Raw genomic sequence first — 15327 nt, 5'->3', positions numbered from 1 at the left:
AATACACACACATGCATGTATATATTTAAGAAAAATGTTACGTTTAAATATATTACACATATTTATATATGATATCATTTATATGAATATAAATATATACATGTAAATACATGTACATATTTCCAAAAATATGCTGTATATGTGTGTATTTATTTATACATAATAAATATACACAGTACACACATATATATCATGTAAACAAAAACTTTTGTTTTGGATGCGATTAATCGCGATTAATCGTTTGACAGCACTAAAATATATATATATATATATATATATATAATTATAATATATTTTATGTAGACATATCATTTCTGCATTGTTAATTTGTGTGTTAGGATGGTTTCTAAAAATGTAACAATGCAAAAAATACATATTCATTTTGTTGACATTCATTTGCAAAAATATTAATTGCAGGATTACTTATTTATTTTCTTTTGATGTTGAGGTGAAATACGAACCCAAAATGTTCTTGGAAAATTCATCTGATTAACCTGCTATACCTGATGTGGTGGTGTTATTGTTGTTTTATGATGATGAAAATTGTGACTTGATATGAAACTTATTCTGTTTCAGTCAACGTGTTCTTTCTCAAATCAAAATATGGCTACAAATACATCAGTTAGTTTATTTATTATTTAATTCATTACTGTTCCGTTTATTTCTGAACTTTCTTTCAGATTTCACTCAAACGGGATTTCATGCGTTTCTGGAGGTCTTTCAGGAGCTCACTCTCTGGATTGGTGTCCTGTCGTTCACCTGGGAAGCAGTGTCTGCCATGCTAACGTAAGCTCTATCAGGAATGGTTATGAGAATCTGATCATTTTCGTGGGTGTACAAAAAGTATAGATTTTGAATTTCAGCCTATGATTTTGCCAAAGTCCATTGTGCAAAAGGCAAGCCAAGAAATCTCCCATCTGTTTCCTCTGTCAGTTGCGTGTGCACACGAGGTATTGTCAGCAAGCTCTGGTCTCTCATTCAGTGGGCGCTCATCACGGCAGCTGCTGCGGCCGTCTTTGCCCTCAGTGTGGTGAGTTACATGTCCTACATATGGTTGCCACTGCAATGTCAAAAATTGATTGAGTGTTTGATTTAGGGTGGCTTTTTGTTTCATCCAGTCATATTGATAATGCATACCTGTTCTGAGGCTCAAGTATTACATAATTGTACTGGTGACTTTCTGTTTATTCATTTGTTTACATTTCCTTTAAAAATAACTATATTGTTATAACATCCTAAATATATTTGTTTCATGTATTTATTACACACAAGCAATGCAGCGCCCTCTGCTGTCCGTAAGCATATAACCTGATCTAAATGGACTGCACTGGTACAATGTAGGCATTTTTACCTGCCTTTGTATGCAAATAATAGGGCTTTCAAGCGATTAAAATTCTTTTATCTAATTAAATACATGATGTGCTGATTCATTGATCTAATTAATTGCAAATTAATAGCACATCAATTTGGGCTGAGAAATTACCAATCCAAAACTAAAATAGTCATCGTTGTAAATGAGAAAGCATTGAATATACATTAATAAAAAAGTAGTTTTAGAAAGAAATAGTTTGATTCAACATAAGTTATTACACAAACTTTTAAGGCTATAATGTGTATAACATTGTTTTCAGAAGCTGCATCTGAAGTGTGATTTTAGGCATATTTACACAGACAGAAGTTGCATGGAATCAATTAGAATTGCATTAATAATGCTATGAGGTTTTTTAAATAGGCATTTATGGGTTTTTAAAAATGAATACTGAAATATAAATATGATTTTTATTTTTTAATGAAATGATACACTAAATATGAAAATCAAAATGCCTGTGAGTCATTCATCCAGCCGATTGATTCAAGCAGTTGATTCCTTTAGAAACGAAGCAAGTCTTTATGAATGATGGTTAAATATAAATCAAAAACCCATACGGGGCATTTTTGCCTCATATCTTGAATTTTAGGGGCATATAACTGCATTCTAATAGAACACATCACATAGTCATCTTGCTGCAATTGCATGCAATGTCAGATGACCTACAGGTGCATTAAATGTGTTAATAACTTTAATGCATCATTTTCTCCATAATTAATTGTACCAAACCAAACTCAGCCGCCCTACATAAAACATGATCTATGGACTGCACAGGTACATTTTAGGCAGTTTTACCAGCCTTTGTATGCAAGTAAATGTGTGTATGTGTGTTGGTGTTTCCTCTCAGGTTCCATACACATCCATGGCTGGCATGTCAGTCAGTAAAGTATTACCTGCAGTGCGAGACGCGTACAGCGCCGTAGAGAGGTACCAGCTGGTCGGGGCTTACGGCATCCAGCACAGAATGACCTCTGCTGAGGGCAGGCCTGAGATCATTTTAGAGGGCAGCTATGATGGGCTGACATGGACGGTAAGAAGGATGTGGAAAAGGTTGCCCTGCTACAACAATCCAAATCACTTTTTTTTTTTTTTTTACTCCCTTCATAATGTCACAGCCATTGTTTCCACAAAGTCTTCATTCAATGGAAAGGTTAAAGTATATTCTCACTGGTGGACTGGTGTAATCTTATCCTCTTGCAGGAAATGAACCCTATGTATAAACCAGGAAATGTGAATGCAGTCCCACCCATAGTAGGCCCTCACCAGCCCCGGCTGGAGTGGCTGATGTGGCAGACAGCTCAAGGGGGCGATGATACAAGCCCCTGGTTTACAGGCCTCTTACAGCGCCTCCTACAGGGCAAACCAGAGGGTGGGTGACCACTTATCAGATTACATCTACTTAATTATTTATTTAGATTATGATGTTGAATTGTCTATAATTTTGTGTTTTTCTTTCCTGTAGTGATTGGTCTGCTTCAGGTGGATGAAGCGCAGTACCCCTTCAGTCAGAAAGCACCGGTCTTTATCAAAGCCAAGCTTTATAACTACCACTTCACAGATCCTACGAAAGACAAGTGAGCTCCATACCTCTCTATTTAACACTATTATGCATAATTTTGGGGTTTTAGATTAACATTTTATTTTGTGAGAATTGCATCATATTTTTTGTAAATGGAGAGATTATTTTTAGTGACTCCACTGTTACATTAATTATGCTAATTTTCTTGGGAGAAAAATAATTAATTAAAAAAAAAACAATTTACTTCACTGTTAAATTTGTATAATTAGTGTGAAATAACTAATCTGAATTAATATTATTATTAAATATATTAAAATTATATACTTTTATTAATATCCCATTTATTTAGCATTTGTTAGTAAATTATTTAAATAATTTGAATGTTAATGCTAAATTATATACAGGTAAATGAAATGTTAAATCTGTATAATTAATACATTAACTAATCTGAATTAATTCCTTAATATTAAATATAATACAAATATATAATTTTCATTTATAAATATCCCATTTGTTTGCATTTTTTTTTGTAAATACTTTTTACAGTTTTAATGATAATGTTAAATTATTTACAGGTAAATGTTAAATATGTATAATTAATACATTAAAATAACTAATCTGAATTCATATTAATATTAAATACAAAAAAATTTTATATATTTTTTTATAAATCCCATTTATTAGTAATGTTATTAGTATGTTCCTTTTGTAATTTTAAAGATAATGCTAAATGATATACAGGTAAATGTTAAATTTGTATAATTAATACATTAAAATAACTAATTTAGTTAAGTTAGATTAAATTAGTTAATATTAAATGTAATGTTATGAACATGTAATGTTAAATAAATGTTAAATCTGTATAATTAAGGGAAAAATAACTGAAATATCTGAATTATTATTAATATTAGTTTGTTGTCGTTTGATTTTCATTACTACTGTATGTAGCTAGTATTTGTCTCTTTTAAAATACATTGATTTTTGCTGTGAAAATAGCCATAGATGCTGCTATGGCAATAAAAATAAATAAATATTAAATATAACAAAAAAAATTATAAATATCCCATTTAATATTTTGGTCATTTTAATAATGCTAAATTAAATGCAGTTCAATGTTAAATCTGTATAATCAATAGAGTAACAAACTGAATTAACATTATGATTTTTTTTCTTCAGTTTTTTTATTTTTATTACAGACATTTTATTCATATATGACTTGTTTGCTGTTGATGAAGGGATACTTCAGCTTACAGATGGTGCTGTGGTACATAAGACTTCAAAAAAGCTGCCTTATATAAATGTATCTACTGCACAGTTATTTAGAGACAGAAGTGAAGCCATCATGTGAAAGCCCACACAAAAATAGAATTGCATGCTTTCTGTCATCCTGTTAGTTTCCTGAAACTTACTAACAGAAGAGAAACAGCACTGCAGTCTGAATCTGCTCTCAAATTTAGTGTACTTGTGTTTGTCATTTTGGAAGGACCCATCTGCAGGCTTGGTGGAGGCGGCAGTACAAAAGGGAGTTTTTTCCCATTGTGAACCTCGATGACCCGACGCTCAAGAAACTCTTAGAGGAGGCTGGACTGAAGGTAAAATAGGAACATGCACAGTTCACAATAAAACCAGTAACATGCATTGGGAAAGGTAATAGAGTTTTGATGATTGACTTGAAACATCAGTCTGTTTGCGTGCAGGGGAAATTCCCAGCTCAGACCGGCTCTGACACACCTGTATCCCAAGCTCTGAGCCTCATTCGAGACCACGTCAAAGGCCTCTCGGGGTCCCTCCTGCTTTCAACACTGTTAGCTACTTTAGCCGGCATCTTCCTCCTCAAAGCCGTCTTCTCCTGGGTCTTAGGGGGCCCAAAACCTAGACCAGCTTCAGCTGATCACAAGACTAGGAAACCCAAAGAGCCCTCTGAGACGGCCGAGAAAAGCCAAGCGGCAGCTCCGTCCAACCGGGGCGGCAAGAAGGACTCCAATGAAAAAAAGGACTCGGACAGGAGCCCCCGAAAGAGGAAATGAGCTCTTGCTGTCACTTTGTGCCTTTGTCTTTGGCCATTGCAATGACAAATGATTCTCTCTCAGGTGTATATATTTTTTTTTCTAAGATCAAATCTTTGATTTCCTGCCTGTCACACACCTCAGATTTGCGTGTTACCACTACACCGTTTTATGTCTTTGTGTCAAAACCACTCAGTCAAACGCACAGTACTTTATGTAATTGGCTTTGAATGTTAACAGAGTCCATTTTTAAGCTGTCACCTGCTACACCCTTCTTTATACACAGTGGACGTCCCAAAGATTAAAACGAAAGCACAAATGCATTTTTTTTCATGCCATTTAACTCATTAAATGGTTGTTGATTTGTTTATTTTTTGTTTATTTATTTGGATCCCCATTAGCTATGCCCTAGCCTAAGGCATTGCTAGTCTTCCTGGGGTCCACACAACACTTAACATTCATACATTATTACATACATTAAAAATAAAAGTTAAATACATTCTCCACATTCCAAAGCATCTCTATAAACATTTATTCCACCTTTTTAATATCTATAACACCTACTATATAAAAAAACGTATTGCTTATTCAACTAATTCCTATACCTCAACCTCCTATAAGTACAGAATTCCAAGGTGTGCCTTTACCTGCCTTTTAAAATTGATTTTTCGTGTTATCCTAATTAATGACAATGGTAAAAAGATTCCATGATTTCATTGCCATAAATGTTACTGTACGTTTAAGAAAATTAGTTTTAGCATTCGGGAGTAAAAATCTACCCTCTGTTGCTCGTCTAGTAGCATATTCATGTGACTGAACATTAGATTGTAATTGATTATACTGATCCAATGGAGTTTTAAAATGTAAAATCTTCCATGTTGATAGCAATATTGCAGCAATCAGCCTATCTTCCACTCTTGCCATTTAAGATCAAAGTGCATACTATTAATATTCGTACCATACAGACACTGGAGTATTAACCTCGCTGCCTTATTTTGTACCAACTGGAGTTTCCTCAAATCCTTTTTTGTAGCATACATATAATCTGACAATAGTCCAGCTGTGAGAAGAAGAGAGTGTCCAATATTATTTTCATTATATCAAACGTAAAATATTGTCTACATCTTACTACAGCTACCACCCTTACCATTCTCTTCACTGTGTTCTCAATATGCTTTGACCATGACAATTTATTATCCAGGGTGATACCCAATAATTTTGCTTCCTTAACTTGCTGAATAAGTGATTTATTTATCTATAATTTCAGCTCTGGTTTGGACTGTAGAGAATAATTAGACCCAAATAGTATACTCTTTGTTTTAGATGTATTTAGTATCAACTTGTTTTCTAAAATCCACTTTTCTATACTCTCCAACTCCTCATTCAAAATAGCCGTCAATTGAACCGACGTTTGTGCAGATGCATAAACTCTTGTATCGTCTGCATACATTGTTAATGTAGCACTTCTTAATACCAGATATAAATCATTTGTGAAAATTGAATACAAAATGGTCCTAAACCGCTCCCTTGTGGAACTCCACATTCAATTTTCCTTCTATCTGAGTAACTTCCGTTAAAAAAAACTCTCTGTGATCTGTTATCCAAATAAATTTCCATCCAAGCAATTACTGATGGTCTAAATCTATAACTCACCAATTTTTCCAAAAGAAGCTTATGATCAATAAGGTCAAAATGCAGCTGTAAAATCTAATAAGACTGCTCCACATATCCTTTTTTTTTTTTATCCAACCCCCAATACCAATTGATAAATTCTTATTCCTCAGTTGTTTTACTAATCATACAACTTGTGCTTTTTGTTTAGAGGTACTGAAATCAACATTTAAAATTGTCATTTACCTTAAAAATTAAACATTGAAAAGATGGCTATTTGTAATGGCGTGAAAGGGTGGAATGTTTTTTGGATGAGATTTTAAATTTTAAACTTCACCCTATATTGTCTCTCAACAAGTATGGGAAACACCCGTTCTGTCAAAACTTAATCCACCTGTCTGTCAGTCATGCATTTCAGAAATGAAAGTTGAAAAGCAGTTGTTAGTCGCCACAAGGTGGCAGTGCACACACATCGTGACTGCACACTTGGGTTTATGTTGAGTAAACATTTACAGTCTAGGTGGGATTTTAATTATGCAGCACTTAAAACGGGTTATATCAACTTGATGTTTAATTGTGAAGCCAAATGCTTTATTTTAAGTTAAAAGAATGTACAGTAAGTAGATTTGTAGTTAGGTTTGGTGCAGTTCAACCAAGCGTGTTGACATTAAAGCATTAGGAGTTAATGAACAATTAAATATTTTATATATATATATATATATATAGTCATTTCATAAAACCTAATGCATTAATGTTGACAAAAACCTTTTATTTTTATGACAAATAAATTCTATTATTTAACAATATATTTAAATAATTTATATATGATAAAAACACGTGTAAGTGAGTCTGTATAGATAGATAGATTATGAAGTGTTCATTTTTGGACTTCACATTGCAGTGTATTTTCTGCTAGTTTAATGGTCATTTGTATTAATACTAGTAATTATTTGGTATTAATGATGAACTACATGTACTTTTCTGCAATTATTTTGTGGATCATCTTGTAATTACAAACTGTAATAACCTTGTTAAACAGAAATAGAACACTTCTTAAACTGGTCTTTAGTTTAGGCTCTAGTTTACGTTGTCTTAAGCAGGTCTCTCAGTACGACCCTTCTGAAATGTGCCCAAAACCACTTTAACCCCAAGTTATCAGGCTGTGAAACCAGCAAACCATTGTTTGTGTTTAATTAGGTTACTATAAGTTTAGTCAGATATATTATGAATGAACCATCCAAAAATCTCAAGATATGTCTTATTTAAACTAGCCAGAGCTGCTTCTGGTCAGGAGTTTTGGGTACTTTTCGGCTTGTCAGTCTGCTTTTAGAGGGCTTTTTGGTATTTTACAGTTGGTCAATCTGGTCTGGTTTCAGAGGGTGTTGGCCATTTTCTGGCTGATCAGGTTGGTTTCAGGGTGTTAATGGCTATTTTCAACTGGTTTTAGAGGGATTTTCAGATGGTCAACTTTGGGATTTTGCCCATTTCTCAGCTGGTTTGAGATAGTTCTCATTTCATTTGGTCTGGTTGGTTTTATACTTTGGAGCACTAGGAGGCCAACTCAAATCAGCCAAAACCAGCAAAGAGTCTCAGGCTGATTTAACCATTTATTTTCTGAAACTCCCATGTGTCACTTGTGATTGAGGTCTGGATGAGTCACCCATGTTCCCTTGAATAGTTTTCTCTATTTTACACATTATAAGTGAGTCAAAGCGCCCTACCTCTTAAACACAGAGGACAAGTCCATCCGCCCCCATTCAATTCACAGAAGCGCTGCAGGGCGAAATTGCGCACTGAGCACGCCATGCTCTCCATCGGGACCAGAGGAGAAAGACACGCCAAAACCACTGATCCCGAGACCGTCCTGTGATTATCTGCAGTCAGATGTACAGGCGGAAACATGCCTGCATTCCGTTGTCAGGGAAAGCGAAGAAAGTGAGACACGGCTGATTTGTTTTTAATATTCCCATGTTCCACATGAGGGAGGTTAAGGTGAGTGCACGCACACCCACAGCGTAAACGAATGCGCGGTGGCTCAACTCACTTTCTAACTCAAATTATGCATTTGATTACTTTTCATTCCTTATAGGGGTTGTCTAGTGAAATGATTAGGATGTATCCTGTCATCATTTTCAGACTGGATAGGTGTTTGGCACTGCGCGCGTTATTTACTGTCTGTATTACCGTAACTACATTGAGACTTTTTCGTTATAGAGCGGAGAAAGCATTTGTGTATTAGTGTTGCTTTTTTCTGGGCTTGTGACCTGCTCAGGTGTTTTTGGAAGCCCTTTAACAGATGATGTTGCCACGTTGGAAACACTGGTAAGTTTTGCAAAAGGGCTTTTATTAATGGTTTTCTTGCTTTCTATGTTTTGACTTTGTGGAACCCTACTGGACAAGAAGTTAAAAACCAACTTGCGATGGTTTATTGGTCTCTCAAACTGTTCTGAAAGCTGTTTTAGAGGGGATTTGAGCATGTTTTCACCTGGTCAGGACTAGCTGAAGACCAGTTTAGCCATGCAGGGAGATCATCTTAACAGGCTAAGAAGACTAGCTTGGCCAGGCTGGGAGATCAACAAACCATCTAGTTTTAGCTGTTTTTCCCAGCAGGGAAATCAATTTCACATTTGGCTAGTCAGGACATTTTTCTGCTATACAACCAACCAATTCTTGTTTTTTCAACCCAACAGAGTGAAAACATTCCCAGTGACTACAGAATACCTATCCGCTTCATCACCAAGGATGTGGCAAGTGTGATACATGCTAATATTTGATGATACGGTTGACTAAGTTTGCTTTGTGGCCCAAAATCATATTTGCACACTTTGAGCCACACTTTATGTATGAATTTCATTTGTATTGGATATCAAAATATCAAACTACGTGGCAAACAAATGATGCTAAAGCTTATCTCTGAACTAACTTCACTTTCTGATTTTTGCAATGACTTTTAACCAGCGGGTGGATTTTAGTGAATGCATGAAGTTAGTTCTCTTAGCAGGTGTAGATCACATACATTTGTAAACTTATCTTTCCATATTCCATAATATTTTCTAAAGTTAAAACAATTCTGTTGTTTTATCATTTAAACCTAACAAACATTTATATGTTGAAATGTTTTGCATTAAAAATGCTTATGCATATTTCTTTAAAATAAATTCCACTCGGCTAGAATATCATGCAATTGGATGATTACATTTTGAAGTGTGGCTTAAGTCTCCAAATACATTTTAGGGCCATTATCAGATAAAACATTATGTATTAAAGAGTTGTTGTGGTTTGTGACAGTTCCAGAAGTGACGCCTATAAGCATTTTTCTTTTCTAATATCTAAGGGTGGAGCTTGCTGGCTATATGTGAACCTGTATCACGTTGAAAGCAGTTTAAAAACATTGGCCCTCAAGTTTGGCAACCTGTCCACCAATAAAGTGAACATCACTATTTTTATAACAATGCTGGAGGGTTTTCGTTTCACTCTGGACAGTGAGGAGCTGGTAATTTCCTCGCGTTTACATTCGCATTCTTTGAAACGTTGTCGTGGCTGTCGATTCACTCTCGTTTGTTTGTCTTCTCTAGGAGGTGACAATGCAAACATTCGAGTGCCACTACAGAAGGGGAACGTGGCCGACTAGACGTTACTTTAACCATGTTAAAGAGGTTCTTACAGCGGCTGGATCCACGGTTGGCAAATTTCATGACTGCACACCTCCTCCTTGCAAGACCCCACCAGCTCCTCCTTTCACACCAGGTGAATGTGCAAAATATTGTGTTTTTCTCATGTATATGATGCATGAGCAGGTCTAGATGGAATCTTTTTTGGCAGAAAAAATGAGAATTCTGCAGAACGGATGTAAAGATGATAAAGCGAAGAACCGAGGATACGTAGAACCAATTCTCCAGAAAACTGCTGTCTTTCAGAGTTCCAAGGAGGCTGATTCCATCTGGGCTGCACATGAATTTCTTAAAACCTGAGCACATGCATGCAAAATTTGAGCACATGTGTGCAAAACACACAGTATAGCAGGAAAATCAGTAGATGTTTGTAAAACAGGAGTGTAGCACTATCTAAGCATGCGATAACATTCTAGAGAATCGTGTGAAACCATTTGCGGGAGGTCCAGCATGAGAATGTCCCGGTGTGGCTGAACTTGACAGGCCTTCACGAAGCCCAGACTTGAACCCCTTACTGTATTCGTTTTTTGTTTTAGTCAAAGTTTTTGTCTTGTATTCTTTAAATATATAAATATAAAAAATATATATATATTCTTTTTAATTTCCTCTACATTTAGTCAATATTACGTTGAGAAAGTGCTAAATTCAATATTCAAACATTTTAATATAATATGAATTTTATCAACATTTAACAGAACAATGTAAAAACTGTCCTTGTTGTGAGAACCTGAGCTCATGAAATAATAACATTATAATGACTACATTATTGCAGTAGAGTATTATGAATTATTTATGATTTATTTATTCATTGTGCGTGTTTTAATACATTGTGCATTAAATACAGAAAGACCGTATTCACAAAGTGAATTCTGATTAGCATGTAATTTAGTTTAGGTTTTCTTTGGCATTTGTCAAGTTGTAAGATGACGTTTATGTTGTGTGTGTAATACATGGTAAATCTCATATGTATAGTATGTGTTTCAGTAACATTATTATCAGCACTTAATTTTACCAGTTTTCATTCGCAATTCAGTTTCAGCTTGCGCCACTAAAATTATAATATAAATAATTAGGGTTTTTTTTTAGAAAAATGTTGTTACTCCATTGTTAATATCTTGCAGTGTTCTTTTTTTTATATAATATTCTCATGGCCAACAGTAAAATCACAATTAAAAGATATTATCGTCATTATAACTTAATTATCGTCATTATAACAATTTTTTGTCTCCGTTGTATCAATGAATTTCTTTTTTTTAAAAAGCTCTTCGTTAATGACATTGAGGAGACTAACAATGAATCTCTGATGCTCTTATGTCTGAATGAAAGTGAATCCCCACAGCCATGTCCCAACATAGTGGAATGAATGCCTTCCGAGAAAAATGGAAGCCGTTAGGGAGATTAAACACCTCATTAATGCCAGTGCTTTTTAAATGAAATGCTCAACAAACACAAATGGGTGTGTCGTTCAGGTGTCCACATACTTCTTGCTATATAGTGTACTGTACACGTAAGAGCTAAGAAGGGAATGTGCTTTTATGTTCTGGCAGGTGAAAGCAGACAGCAGAACGGTATGAGCGGAGCAATTCATGGGCTCTTGGCGCTGCTCATCATCCCTAGCATGGCGCTTCTGGTCCTCACTGTCACGTTGGTAAGTTAGTACCCTTTTATACCCTTACAAAGTATAGCCATGTTTACCAGCAGCATAGGCTTGCGTCACAATTGTGAGGAAGCCCTGAAGGCGCTCAATGAAATTTTTGGCATTTTTGCATTGACAGCACTCTGCTTTGAGAACATCCATAGTTTGCACGTCTCAATGCAGTGAGGTCAGTTATGATAGAAAGGACTTGCCATCCATCAAAGTTATCTCAATCTATACCTATCCGCAGGTATTCAGAAGAAGCGACTGTTGTGCGCAAAGAATGCATGAAGTCAGCTTGAATGAACCCCACGACGGAGCTGAAGAAAGCAGAACCGGGCCCCACAACGGAGCTGCGCAAGGGCACCCTGATTCCAGCTCTAGCAGCCAACAGGACAGGTAGCAGTCTGTTAATTGCAACAAGTCTTTGTCTGTTTACCAGTTAGTAAACAAGACCTAACAAAGCCTTTTTTCCATCAACATGTGGCATCCTTTCAGGGCGTGGGTGGATTCCTTAGGGTGTGCAGACACAGAGGTTTAAATTAAAAATGCATGAGGAAACTCATTGGAAATGGCAGTATTTTGTGGTGGAAATCTCCGGGTTTATGAAGCGGACAATGAAGGGAATATTTTGGCTGTTCCAGGAGGGATACATGGGATGTTTCTAAACTTACGCATCATGCCTTACCTGCTCATCACAAAAAAACATTAGGCTGAAGAGACGAATAGCAACTTGTGTCGAGCTTAACCAATCAATGAGAGTCTGTTATTACGGGATGCCATCCTAAAAACTATGGGAGAATTTCATCCGGCAGGAAGTGTGGCTCTTTGATGAGCGCATTGGTTGGTCTGCTGCGATGCCCGCGGCAGCTTGCTGGCTTTGAGGAACGCTGCTGGTCCTGCAGGCCTCCGCAAGGAGGATAAATGGCTTTTTTGTGCCAGCGCCCCATTGCATGAGGACGGTGGTTTATTTTGCACCAGAAAACATCTTTGGAACAGAGCACGGGCTTGTCTTGAAACACGTTTGATTTACAGCGTGGACAACAATGCCTAGATTTTTGGCGTTTACTACTCATTTGGTAACCAATAATGAACCTGATGGGATCCTCAGAAGATCCGGTTCTTCTGAAGAGGGAGGTATCTGACGTCTCTCGTTTCATCCAGCTTTAACATATTCAAACTCTGTCTTTCTCACACAAACACACTCTGGCCGGAAGAACTGAATGTCTCTGTCACTCTTGAGAGGGTCTGCAATCCAGGTCATCGGTCCGACCGCGTTTTATTAACTCGCACACTCCAGCGGCGCAACAAGAGCTGATTGTTTTCGTGACAACATGGGGAAACCCAGTGAGCATGAGAAAAGAGCTCACATGGTAAAGATGTAACATCAACATGACTCATGTCCCATAATTCAATCTCACTTGCTATAGCATCTCTTGATCATTCCGGTGTCTGTTTTCCTGCTCGCTGTAACTCAATAACATTGTCTTGAGATTAAGACCAACTGAGTAGATTAGAATCGATTTTTCAATGTTCAGATTAGATAGATTAGTCAATGTTCATGCTGCTTCTTTCTGTACAACAAAGTGTTTGAACGCTTAAACTGCACTTAATGTTTGATTTTCAATGCATTTTTTTAACAAAATATCAAACCAAGTTACCTTTAGGCTATTTTGAAGAAATAAAGCACAAACACACTTTTCAAGTAGAACATTTTATAAAAAGAAGTTTATTTTGGTTTCAAACTATAAAATAATACATATATTGTACACAATTGAGAAAAATGGGTTTGGAGACATTGTGGTTTTCAAACTACTGAACATGTTTATATTAAATGTGAAGAACTACAAAGTGTGAATGACTTTATACCAGTTGATTGAAATTAGTGCAAAAATTTGATTAGCTGTTTTTGCATTTGGTTTGTTGATGCCACTTGGTTTGATATTTTGTACGTAATGCAGTTCATACATTATATGTGACTTAAGGGTTCAAATACTTTTGCCAAAATTTCAGTAAATATCAATTTAAATTTCTGTGTGTTCTGCGCAAAGCTGGCCTTTGGCTTCGGAATAATTCCCATGAGTCATATGGATTACATTTACAAAGTGTTTAGGGTGCTTTTTTTTGTAGTTTTTTGGCTTGACAGGCCATTGTCACAATATAAGAGCAGAACAAATGAGACTTGAGAGAAATTTCAGTAAATATTGACTTACATTTCAATCTGTTCTGCACAAAGTTGCCATGGCTTTAGAACAGGAGTCGGCAACATTGGGACGCAGAGAGATGATCACTGGCATGCGAGCAAAAGGGAAAACTGCATACCGACGTACATTGTGGGGTAATCATTCCTCATAGTCACACAGCCTGTTAGGAGCTATAAATACTATTAAAGTGTGAGAATTAACCTGCGCTAGTCTACAGAACCATTCAAACCATTAGCGCTATCGGTGTGCATATGAGGCGCTTCAGATCAGCGCCAACCCAATCTCATGGCAATTCGTACATATTTTACGAGGTGGCTAATTCGTACGACCTCACTCGTACAAATTCATAGGATTTTGGCCAAAACGTACATATTTTATGAGTTGCACAATTCATATGAATTTGTACAATTGACCTTCAGCTAGCCCCGCCCCTAAACCTACCTGTCTCTGGGGTCTAGACAAATCGTACAAAATTGTACGAGTGAGGTCGTACGAATTCATATGAATTAGCCACCTCGTAAAATCCGTACGAATTGGTCGTGAGATAGCGTTGGCTGCGCCTTGCTTTCACCGGTGATGGATGCCTTTGACACGAAGCTTCGTTAAGCTTCAAAAGCTTTGTGAATCATTTGTTTCAAACCAGTGGTTCGGAGCGCGTATCAAACTGCCAAAGACATGTGATTTCAATAAACGAGGCTTTGTTACGTCACAGCTGTTTCAAAACGTTTCAAAATGTCAGTGGTTCATATTCCTCATATTTATTATTGGCATAGTGGTTAACCAGAAAAATTAAAAATGGCACTTCATGCCCAAAAGGTTGCCGGCCCCTGCTTTGTAAACTTAGTCCATATGTCTCATGGACAATATTCTAGTTTTTAGGGTGCTTTTTTTGTTATTTTCAGAGCTTGACAGGCCATTGTCACATTATAAGAGCAGCATAAACATTCTTCAAACATCTCAATTTGTGTTCCACAACAGTCCTGAGTAACACAAAAGTGAGTAAATGACACAGTTTTCATTTTTAGATCAACTATTCCCTCAAAATACAACCTAAAAGATCCTTTTATGCTATTTTCGAATAACTTTTGTGTCACTGTCCCAGCACATCCCAGACAGTCTTGAAAATTCCCACTGACTCACTGTGCATCACTCTGTCCAGAGCAGAATCAGGTGCTGGCAGTGGAAATCTCAAGCTTCTCTCCATGTAACTTTCACATTGTCTCCATCAATGCGTGCGCTGTCAACTGTTGTCGTAAAGCATGACTGCCAACTCATAACCGCACAAGGTCGGTAATGTCTGCCTGGCTATCA

The 15327-nt window shown here is 36.4% G+C and overlaps 2 protein-coding genes across 2 annotated transcripts in view; both read left to right on the top strand.

Moving 5' to 3' along the window:
* Window positions 1-5259, top strand: part of LOC107725886 (lipase maturation factor 2-like) — an 18437-nt gene extending 13178 nt beyond the window's left edge. The window contains exons 13-19 of the mRNA XM_016535305.1: window positions 681-786; window positions 934-1030; window positions 2217-2399; window positions 2570-2738; window positions 2832-2943; window positions 4372-4480; window positions 4586-5259. Of these exons, the coding sequence (XP_016390791.1) occupies window positions 681-786; window positions 934-1030; window positions 2217-2399; window positions 2570-2738; window positions 2832-2943; window positions 4372-4480; window positions 4586-4915 (1106 nt within the window). The 3' untranslated portion in view covers window positions 4916-5259. The remainder of the gene's footprint in view (window positions 1-680; window positions 787-933; window positions 1031-2216; window positions 2400-2569; window positions 2739-2831; window positions 2944-4371; window positions 4481-4585) is intronic.
* Window positions 5260-8442: 3183 nt separating this feature from the next.
* On the top strand, window positions 8443-13388 carry LOC107725965 (uncharacterized). Its single transcript, XM_016535403.1, has 8 exons — window positions 8443-8497; window positions 8720-8827; window positions 9196-9252; window positions 9840-9998; window positions 10081-10252; window positions 11724-11824; window positions 12063-12211; window positions 12311-13388. Exons 1-8 carry the CDS (start codon window positions 8474-8476, stop codon window positions 12351-12353), a joined length of 813 nt encoding a protein of 270 aa, XP_016390889.1. The 5' UTR covers window positions 8443-8473; the 3' UTR covers window positions 12354-13388.
* Window positions 13389-15327: the final 1939 nt, after the last annotated feature.

This window comes from Sinocyclocheilus rhinocerous, unplaced genomic scaffold (genome assembly GCF_001515625.1).
Source record: "Sinocyclocheilus rhinocerous isolate Xijiao unplaced genomic scaffold, SAMN03320098_v1.1 scaffold395, whole genome shotgun sequence".
Lineage (NCBI taxonomy): Eukaryota > Metazoa > Chordata > Actinopteri > Cypriniformes > Cyprinidae > Sinocyclocheilus > Sinocyclocheilus rhinocerous.
The sequence above is the reverse complement of the archived record's forward strand: the minus strand, read 5'-3'. Positions and strand labels throughout refer to the sequence as shown.

Bases quoted from the DNA above. Each gene is read 5' to 3' on its own strand.
- LOC107725965 (XM_016535403.1), top strand. From the start codon at position 8,474: ATGTTCCACATGAGGGAGGTTAAG. The intron at 8,498-8,719 runs GTGAGTGCACGC...TTTTCGTTATAG, and splicing joins TCCACATGAGGGAGGTTAAG to AGCGGAGAAAGCATTTGTGT. The intron at 11,825-12,062 runs GTAAGTTAGTAC...ACCTATCCGCAG, and splicing joins TGGTCCTCACTGTCACGTTG to GTATTCAGAAGAAGCGACTG.